A 17,249-nucleotide genomic window follows, 5' to 3' on the forward strand; every position below is an offset into this window, starting at 1 on the left:
CATGGTTAAAATATTTTTAAAAATACTCAATATACTTCAGTTCAAAACAACAAACTGTAATATTGGAGTTTGACAGTTGGTTAGAATGTTGATGCAGGTACTGTATACAGTACATGACCTTAGCTCCGAAGTAAATGAGGAAGACCAACTGTAAGTGTATCCTGGGTCTTTATAAGATAAGATTACATCACTTTATTGGCCATTTACAATTTCTTGTATTAGGAATTTGTCTTTTCACATACCCCAACTTGCTCTTCATGAGACACACAGACAGGGAGAGAAGCGTGGGGTCAGAGCACAGGGTCAGACATTCAGACGGCACCCCTGGAGCAGTTGGGGTTAAGGGCCTTGCTCAGGGGTCCAACGGAGTAGGATTCTCGCAGGATACGAACTGGCAACCTTCCAGCCACAGGCGCAGATCCTTAGCTACAAAGCCACTGCGCTGCCCCCTTTTTTATATCTCCTAATTTAACAGTAACACTACTAATTCAACACTAATGACATAAAATGTCATTTGAATACATCGTGCTTTTCCTTGCATTCCATTCATCCATTTTCAGTAACTGCTTCATTCTTGGAGGGACATGGACAGCTGAAATCTAATCCACCCGGCAGGACAACCACCATTGACTGGATACAGTTTTTCTGGATTTGAGTGGAGCGCTAGCTCACACTTCAGAAAGACTTTATATGGCCATATAATGCTTCTTCACTAATGCTGAGCAAAGTGTTGGCAGAGGCCACCAGGAAAAGAGCAGGTGGAAAGTGATTATATGAGCTCCTTTGCAGGAGGTGGTTACTATGCATCTGGACAAAAATCACCTGTATGTGACCTGAAATGCAAATGTATCTCAAAAGTAAATGATGAAGACCAATTTCAACTGTATCCCTTGTCTTCATTTCTCCTGATTTAACAGTATTACTGTTACTTGTGTTTCTGCCTGAGACTTGTAACAGTCCCCATACAGGTTTTAAGAAAATCTAAAAAGATTTCAGAAGACTATTTAAAATTGGTAGTTGATGCTTGTCACGCTGGACAGGGTTGCAAAACCATTTCTATTTGAGGCTCTACACATCCATAGTCAAAGAGTCAATGAATGGAAATTATTCAAGATCATGGTGACACTACCCAGAACCAGTTGTTCTTCCAAGATCTCCGTAATTTAACCCAGAAGATTGTCTAGAAGGTCTCAAAGAATCCTGGAGTAACATCGAAGGATCTACACACCTCTCTGATTGTGGATAGTGCCAGAGTACATGTCTGAGTTATCAGGAAAAGACTGAATTGGAATGTTTTTTGGGCAAAGATAGACAGTAAGAACTTACTGCTCTCTACAAAGGACATTGTCACTCTTCTGAAGTTTGCCAAAGAGCACTTGGACGATCTACAAGACAACTGGAAGAATATTCTCTCGACAGATGAGTCAGAAGTTTTCTGGCCACGGTAAACTGTTTTGTGTGGCGAAAACCATTACCTTGTCTTCCAGCAGAAGAACTTTCCCAACGTCTAGCATTGCGGTAGGAGTATCATGGTTTACTTTGCTACCTCAGGACCTGGGCAGCTTGTCATCATTGACGGAACCATGAATTTGGCATTGTATCAGCAATTTCTGGAGGAGAATTTCAGACCGTCCATTCGTCAGCTGAAGGTGAATGCAAAGTGTCATACAGCAAGGCGATCTTAAAAACACAAGCAGATCTACAATAGAATGGCTGAAGGAGATTGCATTTAGCATTTTAGGGAGTGCAAGTCAATGTCTGGACCTAATAGTTATGTTGAATGGTTATGGCAGGACCTTGAGAGGTATCACTTTCTTGGTAAATAATTGAGTGACTAATTCAATTAATACATTAACCTTTTCACTTTCATTAAAAGCAGCATAGATTTCCCATTATCATCTCTGAGTCACTTTACTCCATCCTTTACTGTTACCATGTCCTTTATTACTACGTTTTATTATTCTTTTGCTGTTGTAACACTGAGAAGAGATGTTATTAATTATTTTATCCTCTGTTGCAATTTCTGGCTTTTCAGATATCTTTTAGTATCTATGATGACTTCATTTCTATAAATGTCCTTTTTTAATGTTTTTGTTGTAGTTTTTCTAGATTGCTAAAACAATTTGAATGCAACTGTGACTCACACAAAACTAAAATGAGCAAAACAGAAACATTTCTTTTTGTAAAACTAAGTAATCTATCATTGCTTTCCCAGAAAATCCAAATGTCAGTCACCTCTTGTGGTAAACAATAAAAATGATGCTCTACAGATGACATAAAAATATATGGTCAAACAAAACTCATTTTTTCCCAGTTGATAATAATTACTCTCACGTGGGATTACTCCCATATGTATTACACACATGCAAGTAATCTTAAGCTAATTGTTTAAATATCACTCAGTTCATAATTGCACATGAAGAGGGTCACTGTTCAGTTAGAGATGGATGGTCAAAAGAGGAGGAAGAGGGGTACCACAAGCCTAGGGGTGAAGAGGTGGAGGAAGACTGCAGAGAGTTGAGGTGCCAAAAAGAAATATTAATGGGCACTGTTGATCATGGTCTTCACTGCGTGAACCAGTGGCCAGGCCAGAGGCTTGTTCAGCTGTAGCATCAATTATTGGACTTGAGAATAGGTAAGAGATCGTATACTGTATAAACTTGACAGACAGTAATACATTAGTAAATAAAATCCATTTTTGGAGTTTTTTCTCTTCTGAAATTTATGGAGTCATTTTTTGTCCAGTAGAAATCTATTTTTTTAATTTATAGAACTGACAGAAAACCCTGTCCTGGTGGTCAAGGCAAGGTTTTCAATGTTGAACAGGAGGCAGCAATTGTTGACATGGTGCCTGCAAACAATGCCATGTTGGGTTTTTTTCAAAATCAACTTTATTGCACAAGATACATTAATTGTGCAATGAGTACATACTCTCGCAAAGCATAAACTCTCTAATATGTTATAGTAAAGTTCTTAAAGGTGTTTCTCCTTTTTCAATCTGTGCACGTGGTTGCTGGGGCTTGATTTGCACGAAAAGAGTCCCTCCGAGACCTACCACTTGCTGTTGTCCGTCTCTTTTCCCTGTCCTGGAACTGAAACTGCAGTTGCCCAGTTCTCTGCAGGAGCTCAAAGGAACAGGTTTTTCCTCCTTTCTCCCTATACAGGGCCCACAGTCCCTTCCAGCACTCCTTTGGTAACATTGCACTTCATTCTCCCTCTGAGGTTTGCAAGCATCCTCTCCTCCAGCTCCCTCACTTCCCACTCTGTGCTGGAGGAGTGTTCCTCGTGTTCCACAGTCCTTGTTTTATTAGGAACACTAGCAGCCATAGCAAGTATTGTGTCCCTTTTGTCTAATCCAATCGGTGCCAGCCCCAGCAGTTTATACTGGTAGCTTAGCATCGTTCCCACTCCCAGGAGTATTGTCCATTCTGACCCACGCTGCTTTGGTGAAGAAACAGCTCCAGGACACTTGCTCCTGCATCTCCTCGAAAAATGTGTCCCAGGGGAATGTGGGTTCCTGGTGAGCGAGTGTCTGTAGCGGACCTCTCTGATTGCCAGCCTCTGGTACACGTCCATCCAGTTAAGGTCTTTTAACTTTTTGTTGAGTTCCTTTGGCTGCGTCCTTTCCCAGACTTGTCTGAGAACCTGCAGCCACTCTCTGGCAACCAGTTGGCCTCTCACCTCTTTGTACAGGGCCCTGTGGCTGGTGCAGAGCTCTGGTTGTCTCATGGTCTCTTGCCTCCGGATCCATTTGACAGGGTGGGTGTAGGTCTCCAGTCGCTTTTCTGCTTTTGGTTCTGTGTTTGTCACTGGATCAGGTGCCTCATAGGGAAGGAGAACCACAACCTGACGAAGTACTGGTACCTGTGGCTGAGCGAATCTCGCAACACCTGATAGAGGTTGCAGAAGAAGATGTAGTCGAGTTTTAGGGGGAAATGCAGCACGTCTCTCCCCCCTTCCTCGACCACCTGATGCATCCAGTTTCTTGTGACGTGCTCGTACCTGCCACTCTAGATAAACTTGAAGACCATTCCTTGCATCTTGCAAACAATTCCATATTCCTTTAATAGGCTTCTGGGAAATCTGGCCCTAGGTGTGATTGAGTATGGGTTGGTGTGTCTGCTCTCCGATGGACTGGTGTCCTGGCCAGGGTGTACCCTGCCTTGTGCCTGCTGCTTTCCAGGATAGACTCCAGCTCCCTCGTGACCTACCTCGTGTAAATATCTTTATCCTTATCCCTAATAATAATTCTTTACACTTATATAGCGCTTTTCTGGACAATCCTCTCTAAAGGGCTTTACAGGCTCCCCAACACCACTAATGTGCAGCTCCCACCTGGATGATGCGACGGCAGCCATAGTCTGCTCACCACACATCAGCTGTTAGGGGGTAAGGGAACAGTATGAAGCCAATTCATACATGGGGATTATTAGGAGGCCATGATCAGTAAAGACCGATGGGAAAGTTTGGCCAGGACACCCCTACTCTTTAAAAAAAAACACCCTGGGATTTTTAATGACCACAGAGAGTCAGGACCTCGGTTTTACATTTCATCTGAAGGACAGCAACATGAAGCACGAAGACAGAAAGAAAGAAGATGCCCCCTGCTTTAATAGAGGGGAGGCTCGATTGGGTGAGCCTTTAGGGGAAAGGTTAGGGGTCACTGGATCAGTCCACTCCAGTGTGGTGGGGAGGTGAGCAGATTTCTACAGTATGTCATTGTTTTCCATCAGTCGTATAACAATAGGATTAAATAATGCATGAAGTGGAGTTTTATCAATGCCTTTTACTGCTTTAACATGCTGATCAGCGGGATCCGCCTGATTGATCTCTCTGTTGCCTATTCTTTTTTGAGAGACAGTGTGATTGAAGTAAAAACACCCACATCATTCTTATACATCAAGGTCTTTATATAAACATTTAATAGCGTTCAGTACTTACTGGGTTGTTTGTTTAGGTAAGGAAATGTCACATGTGATGTTCTACAAGATTTAACATGAACATGCATTCCATAGCAAAAGCAAATGACCGTGTTAAGCACATTTTGAATGAGCAGTTTATATAATTGGTGTATATATATATTTTGGCGACAGTCTGTATAAAACATTACCAGTAACAAACCGGGGGCCGTTTGTTCATGTCATTATAAACACGAGTAGTGAAATTTGAATGTATATGGAAAACAACAACCAAGCACTTTGCAATACGTTAGACATACCCTCGTCTAGAACCTTAAAATTAATGTGACACAAATTTATTTTTACGCTCGACGGAGAGCTATAAAGTGATTACTTAAAGGTCTACTTCATAGTATTCACTGACCCCTGCCTTTCCTCATTCATATTTTGTTTCCCATATTGCCAGCTGTGCATATTTTTCAGCTCACAAATCTATATTGTGTTTTATTTTCAAATCGTCAATAGGATAGTATCGGCAAATATTAAAAATATTTTTTGCATGTGCAAAACATTTCAGTTTGGAAACGTCTCGTCTTGCCAAATTAAAAAGGTTCATTTAGCAACAGTAGACGCCTGAAAATGTTGAAACTACTATTCCCATGAAGCCTTGTGCACATTGTATCCTGTAACCCTTGACTTTGACGATTCAAAATAGTCGGACCACGTGATTCTTTACCATCAGTGTATAAACAGCTTTGTATGTATATTATACTAAAATAGTTTATTGTTTGGTTTTGTGTATAGCGGTAAAAGAACGCGTTAATGGAAACCAGCACGGCAAGAGTGAACATAGGAGACATTGGTGAGTTACACAGATTTCGACTAGAGTTCAGCTGTCCTGCTGTCCAATTTGAAAAACACACACCAGCTACCTGATTCCAATACATGCGTGCCTGTATAGACTCGGAGACTTTGTTTTGGGAACATGGGTTGCTTGTGATAGTCAGGAAGTAGTTCAATCTTATTATCTGCTAAGAACAACTACAACACTCAAGTAAAATATTATCCAGCTGTGTTTTTTACTGCTTTAGGCAAGGATTAGGAATTCATACAGACGTGTATGTTACAGTAGTATTACAGTATGTGTGAAGACAGTTAATGTTCTATCTCGAAACGGTGTTACTGTATCAAAAGTGACACAGTCAAAGGTGTAATAAAAATAAGGCAGTTTAGCTTAATTGCATCACGATATACGCTTGAGAAAAGGCAGTCCGTGTGACGTTATGCAGAGTGCAATGGCTTGTTTACAAGGACAAGCTGTAAAACCGGTTGCACAAGATCTTAATATCTAGTTGCAGGTTGTGAACCATGTCAGTGTGCTGCTTCATGATAACAACTTGTAATGCCCGTGGCAATCTCAGGCACATCACTAGGTGCGGATAATGTTCCTTAGAGTAACATGTAATGGTGCCTCAGTTTGCAAGATTATGATTCTGGTTTGTAAATGTTGTTTAAGTCAGTTAGGAACAACGTCAGAGCAAGATCGTAGTACCACTAATCTTGCCTCCAAAAGAACTGCTAGAAGTGACAAAATTATATCCGGCTTCTTCAGTAGGATACCACTGGCAACAATTTGCTAAAGCACAGGTGATCATTGATCAGAAGCTGCTATTGCCATAACAGTTCAGGTGGGTAGCTGCATCAGCATGTGTAGGCTGTAAAGGAACAAGTAATAGGTTCATTCCATGCTGAAAAGAGAGGAAAGAAAACACAAAGTTTCGGCCATGGAGCCTTCTTCAGGTGTGAGAAAGACAGGGCAGTAAGCAAAGGTAATGTAGCAGGAGAACAAAAGCTGGGAGAGAGGAGGGCCGCAGGCGGGAGCAGGGGAAAGACAGAGTGGCCAGTCAGGATAGGTGAGGAGAGGTGTGAAATGAAAACAACAATGAATAGAGAGAATTTAGAAGAAAATGAGTCTGTTGTTGGGAGAGGGGGAAAGGTGTGATTCTAGCTGCAGGATAATTTTAGTTTCAGTAGTCTTTCTGATGTGGGAGTTAGGAAAACCATCTTTGAGAACACAGATGGAGAGATTAGTGTGATCATGGCTGTCAGTGAAATGAGAAACAATAGCCTCGGAGAAATCTTTAATCTTCACAGCCCTAACATGTTCTCTGAAGCGATCTTGGAGTCTCCTTCCTGTTTCTCCAATGTAGATGCCTGGGCATTTACTGCAAGTTACTACAGTAAACAAGGTTGCTGGAGGTACAAGATGTCATCTGAGTGATCCGGAATTGTCCTGAGGGGCGTTGAATAAGTGTGGTGTTAGATATGTAAGGCCGAAATATTGCCATAATAGTGTAACCACACTAGAGAAAGACCTGTAGAATAATGACAAAATTTGAATTTATTAAATTATATTGGGCTGAAATGTCCAATATTAGCTAACTTTAATTTAAGAATGCACTTTTATTTGTTTACACAAATGTCTGTAAGCTGCTGTGTTAAACTGTTTTCAGTACTCAGTTCTTTTTTTATTTTACGTGCAAAAGGTTTAATTGAGAGCAACAGTCAACGTTATTGTACATTTTTTAAAATTTTACAGACACAATATAATAAATGAAGGAGGTTTTTATCAAGAACAAATTCCCTGAATTCTACATTTCAACACTTAAGCCTGAAAATTGACCTTGAGTAGCCTGGTTTTGGGAGAGCCTGTCACATTCTGTATATTTGAGTTCAGTAGAAGTAAGAGGTACAGTTTTCAGCCCATCTTGCTCATCTGGGTGTTAGTAACTAATTAATCTGAGCATCTTCTCTATTCTTTTCAAGAATTGCTTGCTTATTTGCTTGCCTTATTGCTTTTGCCTTTGCCCATAGGGTTCTGGGCTGATCGAACCGCAGTGCACGAGGCAGCCAGCCATGGGCAGGTCCTGCAGCTGAAGCAGCTGATCGAGAGCGGAGCCTGTGTGAACGTGGTCACCGTCGACTCCATCACGCCACTTCATGAAGCCTGCTTGCAAGGCCAGACTCACTGTGCCAGGTTACTGCTGGCAGCAGGTGCACAGGTGAGACTTAATCTTGTTATTATATTGCCACACGTAGAATAATTAAAGGTTCACTACATTTTACCTCTTGTCAAATCTGGCATAAGGAGGTCTACAGCATTATTTAGATGGTAAATAAATGTATATATCTGGATGCAGTGAGAACATGTATTGTATCAGCTTTGTTAAATATTATTTTATTTACGTTTGTTATGAAAAAATGTTTTGAACAGTTGCTAGTGGTCTTCACATCACCATATGCAAAAATGTTGCCAGTTCCGTTTCCAAAGTACTTTTTGTAGTGACACTGTGAAACAAACAAGCAACGGATCAGCAAACATAGTCTAAAAGTGTTGAAGTATGCCAATCTAATATCAATTCCGCATGCAGTGATTTCAGGAGAATTGGATTGATTGCGGTGTGATGTTTGTGTTTTTAGGTTGATGCAAGAAACATCGATGGCAGTACTCCTTTGTGTGACGCCTGTGCCGCTGGAAGTATAGAGTGCGTGAAGTTACTTTTAGAACATGGAGCCAAAGTAAATCCTGCTCTGTTTACTGCTTCTCCTCTTCATGAGGCCTGCATGAGTGGTAATATACACTTTACTGGTCATTCAAATCATCTCACCTGGTTTCAACCTCTCTTCTTTACAGTTGCTGCATGTGTATTGCTTTCCGGAAAAATATGTTTCTCTTTGGATATGTGCTGTCCTGTGTCAACAGCCATAGCCAGGCAAAATATTCTCTCAGGCCATTTTAAAAATATCAGGCAAAAGATGATGTTGTTATGGAGACCGCAAACTCTGATCTGTTGGCGACGAAAAACTACTAAATCTGTGATGAGGGGGGCTCAGGAACTTGTGGCTGTGACATCCATTGGAAATTTGATAAAAATAAACATAAATAAATACCATCAACATACACGGGCAATTCTGAATGAATCCCCGAGAAAGTTTCCCAGTAAATCCAGTTCCTTGGTATCCTTCACACACATCCTGTGCCAGGAATGAGCTACCTTCCCATTAAACAGAGTATTCTTAGTGCAGTTGTAATCAGCATCAGCAGGCAAGATGCTTTGAAGCTTTCACAGCTCTCATGCAGATAATTCATATTACAGTTGCTGTCCAACACAGGAATTTGCATTGAATTATTTTTGTTCCGCATTAATGAGAAAGTCAGTCTGTTAGGGGTGGGTGAGCCTTTTAGACCACAGCTTTTATTCTTTACAGTTTTTATTCTGTGAATTGTACTTAGTATGACAAGTTCACCAAGAGAAAGCTGATGATGCCGCACTGTTCTGTAACATTACACCCATGCAGTACAGCAGCTATTGTTGTTGCAAGTACAAAGTGTTCAACAAATTATTCACATTTGCAACTTCAGTACTGGTTATAATAGTTTATTACACTCATAGTGCCTTTCTTATTTATTTATGCTATCAATGAAATGGAAAAAAACATCATATAAATGAAAGGTTTCTACATTGGATTAATGTGTCCTGCTGAACAAATTAAAAACGTTATGATGGTGGAATTTTGATTATTCCTCCATTTCTCTTGGTGCTCCAGACCTCTTGGATTTCGTTTGTGAGCGGCCATCCTGAGTTTGAATCACGATTGATTGCACTGATGCGTGGAGATTGAGATGCCCGGTTGGGAACACTTCTTTGCCAATTTGGATGTGCAGTAATGTGATGATGGCATCACTTTTTTTTACACCAAACATAAGATTGATAAGCATGTCTGAAAAGCTGACCTCTTGGTGGGGTTTTTTTAACAACGAACACAACAGTGGAAGGCGGTAGACTCAGCTTTTCTTTCGTGACCACCCACAATTTGTGGATGTCAATGATTGTTTGCTGCAGTCTTTAAAAAAGTCTGCGAACTTAACAGTGATGATACATCCTACTACTTACTGAATGTCTTCCATTTATTTCCTCCTTTTACAAACCTTTGGAGGCCTCTCCATAGCCTTGGGGCTTTCAGTGCACGTCCATAGAGGAGAATGTTATTATACGTTTGTTTTTGTTGGATTTTAATGAAAGAAACAATTCTGTGCATTACAATTACAGTATCATTACATTTCATTACATGTATTAAAGGCTATTACATTTTTAGAATTGTTTCTAACGTAAGATATTGTCCAATGCAGAACCCATTCAGTCATATTGTGTTTTTTTGTATTTCATCTGGGGTATGAATAAATCTGGAAGGCACTGCATACTTTTATTGAGAGTAAAATTTACTGCATTTACATTTGTTTTTCAGAATACATCAAACCAAAGTACTTGACTGTCTTATCATTTAAAAGTTCTTTGTGTTGAGAAATATTATGGATATTTTCCCTTTCCAGGTAACTCAGATTGTGTTAGACTTATGATCTCAGAAGGGGCCAAGCTGGAGGCCCATGACTGCCATTTTGGAACTCCACTGCACGCTGCCTGTGCCAGAGAGCATGTGGACTGCGTCAAGGTGCTGCTGAATGCAGGTAGACTTCAAGTGTCTTTTAGTGCCTGCTATGAAATAATTACTCATTTAAATTTTAACATGTGTTACTTCAGGTAAGAAACACTTAAAGGCAAGCATCGTAGTACTCGGAGAACCTCTACAATGTGTCTAGGGGTGATAAAAAGTTCAGAAAAACAGCTCCTAAATTTGAATGAATTCTATAAGACAACTATTGAGATTTCCAAACTCGGGGATCTCTTTACTCATGCCTTACTTCCTTTGTGCATACATGCACTGCAACATTTTAAAAAAGGAATATATGTTTTTACTTTCAATCATCGATTGATTAACAACTTTGAATACAATATTATGAGACTCTGATGTCCATCTGTCCATCAAGTCAGCAAGCACCAAGGCTCAACACAGGACTACATTATAGATGGGACTCCACTGCCCCACAGGCACAGTACACAGGCACGCATTCACTGCAGTAGTCATCTGTGTGTCGAATATTTCAGGACTCATGGACCTTTAATTATTCCTCAGAGTTAAGATGACCAAAAACTCTTAAAACACATACATTGTAATGACGTGACGAATTTGTATGCTCGTGAATTGCCACAGGTCAGTGCAAGGCAGGGAACATCTGGAATGCTGAAATAGCACTTGTCTTCACATGGTGGCTAGGTCAGCATCATGCACTGACCCCTCTGTCATCAGATCTTAACCCAGTAACTATGCAGATTCAGCTGAGTTGACATAGACCATAATCAGATAGGATTATTAACATGGCACTGGCACTACAGAATGAATAAAGGGTCAGTTATGGTGGTCAGGTGCTTCTGGGAGGTTGTGTGGGAAAGATGAGTATACTCTGAGTCTTTGGTCCAGACCGGGCGAGTAGAGAGATCCGCTGAAAGCAACGTTCTTCCAGATGTCTGGGGAGCCAGCAGCTTTGAAACCAGACAGGCAGCTTTCCCCTGAAGAGCTGGAGGGAGCCTCAGCCTCTCTCACCTCCAGTCTGCCTGCTGGCTCTCTTTGGCCACACTGTGGTGGACCAGGTTGATGTTAGTTGGGCTATCGCCCCCTGGTGGCTGTACCATAGTGTTGCGTTCTACCTTGTGAAATGTGGCCTCCCGTGCTGTTTCCATCTCTCTATTTCTCCTGTCATTCTTTTTTCTTGCTCCCGCATGCAGAAGAAGATCCTGATCATGGTGTGCTGACACATATGTTCCCATCTGCATGGATGTGTTTTATGGTGGACAGTTCACTCTTAAAACGCCTGACTTGCATGCAAGTGATTTGTACCCCATATTATATTTGAACTTACAATTAATTTACAATGACCTGGTATCGCAGTTAAAACGTATTGAATGTACAGAACGTCTAAATCTGGCTTGATGTTTATCTGGAATCTGGCATTACCTTTCTATAGAGCTTCAGTATACATACAGTAGAACTGAACAATGACCAATACCCAGTACATAACGTTAATGTTTAATGTTAAGAAATCTCTCCAAAGAAAACACTTGTAAACTGTAAACTTCAAATGTTATACCGCTGTTACAAATGTACTGTACAGATGTACAGTTATTTATTTTTACTACCAAGTATGGAATCTATGAATTTGCCAACTATACATTGTACGTGTAGGCCTCTTCTTTCCAGACTCACTAGTATGGTATTTTAAATTTTTGCTTATAAATTTTGTCTAAATTAAGCACATTTGATTTTGTGTTTGTCTGAAATTTTTGCTGTTTTTGGAGGCATCGGTACCTTTCTGTCTTTTAAAAAAAGTATATATTTTCTTTTAAAAATGTCAGTGCCGCAATAATGAAGATTGAATGTGTGTGATCTGTTTTACAAGGTGCAAAGGTGAATGCAGCCAAACTTCACGAGACAGCTCTTCATCATGCAGCCAAAGTAAAGAATGTGGACTTAATTGAAATGCTGGTTGAATTTGGAGGGAATGTGTATGCCAGGGATAACCAGGGTAAAAAGCCAATTGACTATACCAGAGCTGGCTCTCCACCTTTACTCTGCCTGCAGTTTTATGAAAGTAAGTTTTTAGTGTTTGTTGTGCTTTCATTACCCGACGTAACTTTCTTAGTTTTGTATCTATATTATTCCAGCGTTTGGTAATATAGACTCTGCCTTTATAGTACAGAGTTCATAGCAGCAGAGAAAACGTGCAGACCATGTAGCACCTGGAAATATTTGTCATTTTTGTGCAGGTGTTGCAAAGTCGCTGGGTCACTTTTTGTTTTTTCTTACTATGAGGCAGTGAAACAGTGGTTAGGGCTTTGGGCTCGGCGCCCTTGGGCAGTGGGTTAAAATCCTGTGGGGAATGCTGCTGAACATTGTGCTTCACTCACGCAGTTCCGGCAGATGCCGTGTTGTGAAAATACTGTCCAGTGGTCATTGTAAATTAGAATTTGTCCCGAGTGCCCTTATCCTTTGTCAATAAAGAATAATAATAATTGCTTACATGTCAGGACCTCGGTTTTACCTCTCATACGAAGCACAGCACCTTTTTACAGTATAGTGTCCCCATCACTATACTGGGGCATTAGGACCCTGGACCACAGGGTGAGCAAAGAATTTCTTCTGTCTGACACCACGTGGCTAATCTACAAAAGAGCCCACACCAAGTAACCTTTTATAACTTCAAAAGAATGTATCTTTTGAATACTTATAAAGCATCTTTTAGCTTTTCTGAACCTAAAAGAGAGAGCTGAGTAGTACCTGTACTAAGGAATACATTAACAACTCATTTCACTTCCTGCTAGCTGATTGACTGGACAAGGCCTTCCTCATTTGGCAAAAGATGGAACTACAGTCTGGAAGCAACACTTGACACTGATTTTACTTTGAAAATTATATTAGTGCTTTCTTGTTAGTCACTAAATAAGATTATTTTTTAAAAACAAAATTAGAATCGCCAGATATGTTGGATTAGCATGTTATGTGATTTCCGTATTTACCCCCAATGCAGCACACAGGGAAGAAACTGCAAAACTAGGCAGACTGCTCTGTCCTGCCACTATTGAGCCTTATTAAAAAATGTCATAGGTAACACAGCAAAGGCTTAGTGCCGCATAGGAGGCTGCATGATTCACAGTGTCATCAACAGTCAACAGGTCCCATCTGACACCAGATGGTGCTTAGCCTACTGCACACTGCCAGTAGAGGAATTGCCTCACAGGAACCTAGTACATGACCCAGGCTTGAACTTGTGATCATAGTGCTCAGCCTGCATTCGTGTCAGATCCCTTACTGTTTGAGCAATTCAGGAGGCCCCCATAGGATCAATTTAGGTTAGGAGAGTTAAACCACCATTGTCATCTTTCTTAAAGATGGGAGCCAGCTGTACTTCACCGCACAGTAATTCCCCACTACACCAGCAACTGCTATAATTGAGTTTTTATTCATATGAGTAGTAGTCATTCCTGACTGTTTTTTTTTCATTTAACAAGCAGATTTTCACTCTGACAAGCTGGGCTCTCGTAAAGCATTCTTCTTTTTTGGGTTCTTCACAGATGAGAATTCTTTTACATTTTAACATTTTAACTAAACAATGAGATTGCACTTGTGTTGAAAAGGATGTTTTTTTTTTAACCAAGATTAGAATACTCAAGATGTGACTTTAAACTATGAAATTGTTTATTAATTTTTTCGCCTTTATTCACAAGTTTTCTGTCCTACTGCAGGAAACCCACTGAGCTTGCAGCAGCTGAGTAGGGTCAGTCTGAGGAAAGCCCTGGGGACAACAGGCCTTGAAGTAGTAGCCCAGCTCAATATCCCACAGAGAATAATCAACTACCTCTCTTACCTATGAACTCAGCTGCGGGAATGGAACTGCAGTATACTTGAACACTTCGGTGCAATATCACTGTTAAAGCTAAACATGTAATAGTACAGGTACTGTATAAAGATCTCTGCATATCATGCTTCAGTGTTATGATGGTATACCTTCATCTTTACAGTGCAAAACCAGCAGAAAATGTTCTAGAATACATCAGTGGTGAATCACTTTTTCTGTTTTAGTACAATATCAACTGGCAATCTGAAAGCCTAGAATTCTAATTAATTCTGATATGTAGTGTAGGATTAAATTGTATTTTGAGAACTTCATCAGACAAAGGGTCAATTTCAGTTTTATGTATGACTGAGAAATAAAAGAACTGGGATCATAAATAGAAATCGTTTTTCCTCATGTAACTTATATACAGTGTTTAGATATCGCCTGGCACATACCAGTTGTACACCCAGAGTGGAAATTAATGGAAAACTGGTTAAGATCCGAGATCTGAAGGGAAGATCTGGTGGCAAATTTGTGTAACAACAAAGTAATATGTATAGCAACAGGACAAATTCTTTGAAAGCCAGAGCAAACACAGAAATGATAAGTGAGACATAGGTGAAATTGCTGCAATGCTATTTCTTGAGTAGCTTCTAAAGCAGTACATCAGAAGCATTGATATGGGACAGTTTAAACAGTACAGACTTACCTAACACTTTAAGGAAGTGAAAAGAAATACCTAGGGCCCTGTTTATTTTGGTATTGCTATGGTGACCTTTCAGTATTACTTTAATGTACCGAATGTTTTTGGTGTGTTTTATAGTTACTTGACTGGAATGTTGGCATGTTTTATTTCTTAAAATGAAATGGTAAGGCTTTTTTCTGGACCTAATGGATACTTCCACAAATAAAAGTATCCAATTTCTTTCTTAGAAAAGAGTATCCTGATATACAAAGTCGGACTGGATTAACAGTATTTTAGGTTTGTAAATTATCTCTATTCTTAAGTAAATAATTCATTATTGAAGTGTCATCTTCAATTTGCATTTCAATTCCTTCATTGCAATAAACAGGTACAGTGATACTTAAAACATAAACATAAAAGTGTTAATTTTCTTTTTTGTTCAAGCTACAAAGTATTTATAGTATTTAACAAGCAACTATGTATAGTTTTCCCAGTTTACAAGAGAGTAATAGTGGGGATGAAAGCATGATTAATAGTTAATAATGAACAAAAACAACCTCATTACACTAAAACTGGGTGGCAGCTCTTCTGAAGAACCCATTCAGATTTTTTCAGGAAGTTTAATTGTATGCAGGTGATTTAAAACCATATTGCTACTTGTTCCTGTTGTAAGCATGTCTAGTTCACTTTATATGTCTTGGAAATCTAATGAAAAAATGATTCTTGCTTATACTATAGCAATATTTTAAGCTTTAGGTTTATTAATGTAAATTTGCAAGCTCTTAAAAAAGTTAAACTTTTTGAAGTTTTAAGTACTGAAACTATGTAAAATGCTAAATTGAAATGAACAACAGTTTTATTGTAACTACTGTGTGGGTAGTTTTACATTCTGAGCTACATACCATAAAGGAACCTGAATAAATTTAGTACTTAAGAACAGTAAACAATATATCATAAAATACCAACTTTTCTTAGTTCCTTTGTCCTGCACATTTAAAAAAAGCCTCTAGTCATTTATAGTTAGATTACAAATCATATAATAAATTATAAAACAGCAATATATGTATTTTTAAAAGGTGTGACGAGATCACCAATTGGTCACAAAAACAGCACAGATACAGTCACACACTCTCATTCCTGACCTCAGTGATGCCCTGATATTCTTGTCATTAGTGCTGTGTGATCTAGGTCACTGCTGACGAGATGATCTTTAAAGTTCTTGAAATCAAGGAAAGACGTAGTGGAAACTGCATCAGAAAGGGAAATATCTGAGGTCTTGATCTGAGTGTTTTTCCTTTCAGCCAGTCCAACAGGAAACTCCCTCTATAACAACGTCTGTTTTCTGTCTCTGAATCCTGGTTATTCTAAAAATATTCTTTCTGAAAACCCTCATATGATTTTGGTTTTCTTTAAAAGAAAAGACTTCCTTAGAAAAGTGCAACATATTCTCTGATCCATGAGAGCAAGCACTTTTATTTCACTTAAATTGTAGGATTTAAGCTATGAAACACAATATTTAAAATGTGTAATTCTTAATGTCTTTATGAATGGATTTCATCGTAATTTTGTTTGTATCATTAGGGTTATCATATACAAGTTTAGAATATGCAGTGACGTAAAACTAATCTTGTCAACTTGAAACTGGGTTCCTTTAATCCAAAAATGTGAAATCCCCTTTGAATCCTGGCAGATAACATTTTTGTTACTTTCCAATGTATTAAATATCTTTGTTATATAGTATAACAGGAAATACACCGTGTACACCACATTTACTACAGAATTAAATGATCTAATGGCGTTCTTGCTACCAACACTTTTTGTCAACACTTTTTTATTTTGCTACATGAGAGAAAAAATGTTCAGTCATTTCCTGGATGATCACATTACTGTATTAGCATTGTGTAAATTCTATAACACTGCAAATTAAAGTAATTATATGAATGTTCCCATTGTACTATAAACAGATACTATAGTTCAGATGCTGAGACTTGAAATAAAAAGTCATCTAACATGTATAAAACAGTTTATACAAAATAACACAAGTAGTGCACAAATTAAGTATTGGTATTATGTATAGCATGTCAGATATAATACCTTAAGTGGGAACAAATTGAAGCTGTTTCAATTGTTTTGCTACTGCACTGTTTCTGTATATTATTATTACTGTTGGTCTTCCGTTACCAGTTACAAAGCATCCAATACCTGTTGTAGAATAATTGTATTGATATCACTGACGTTATCATTTTCAAATAAAGATATATCTTTCAGAAACAGAATGCTGTTGTTTACTTGATACTTTCCTATTAAAAAGTTTAATACAGTTAAATGAATAATTTGTATTATTTGTATTTTTTAACAATGGTATAATAACCGGCAA

The 17,249-nt window shown here is 39.0% G+C and overlaps 1 protein-coding gene across 3 annotated transcripts; it reads left to right on the forward strand.

The window, feature by feature from the left end:
• Positions 1–5,584: 5,584 nt before the first annotated feature.
• Positions 5,585–17,148, forward strand: LOC148655150 (ankyrin repeat and SOCS box protein 13-like). Of its 3 annotated transcripts, none has more exons than XM_088645393.1 (6): positions 5,591–5,760; positions 7,725–7,960; positions 8,379–8,529; positions 10,291–10,425; positions 12,253–12,444; positions 14,096–17,148. In XM_088645393.1, exons 1-6 carry the CDS (start codon positions 5,721–5,723, stop codon positions 14,221–14,223), a joined length of 882 nt encoding a protein of 293 aa, XP_088501519.1. In that variant the 5' UTR covers positions 5,591–5,720; the 3' UTR covers positions 14,224–17,148. The 3 variants fall into 3 exon arrangements, with proteins under 3 accessions (XP_088501521.1, XP_088501519.1, XP_088501520.1); XM_088645394.1 differs by having other exon boundaries at positions 5,592–5,760; positions 7,773–7,960; XM_088645395.1 differs by lacking the exon at positions 14,096–17,148 and having other exon boundaries at positions 5,585–5,760; positions 11,582–12,393.
• Positions 17,149–17,249: the final 101 nt, after the last annotated feature.

The sequence above is a fragment of the Lepisosteus platostomus genome, chromosome 9, assembly GCF_059453375.1.
Source record: "Lepisosteus platostomus isolate fLepPlt1 chromosome 9, fLepPlt1.hap1, whole genome shotgun sequence".
NCBI lineage: Eukaryota > Metazoa > Chordata > Actinopteri > Semionotiformes > Lepisosteidae > Lepisosteus > Lepisosteus platostomus.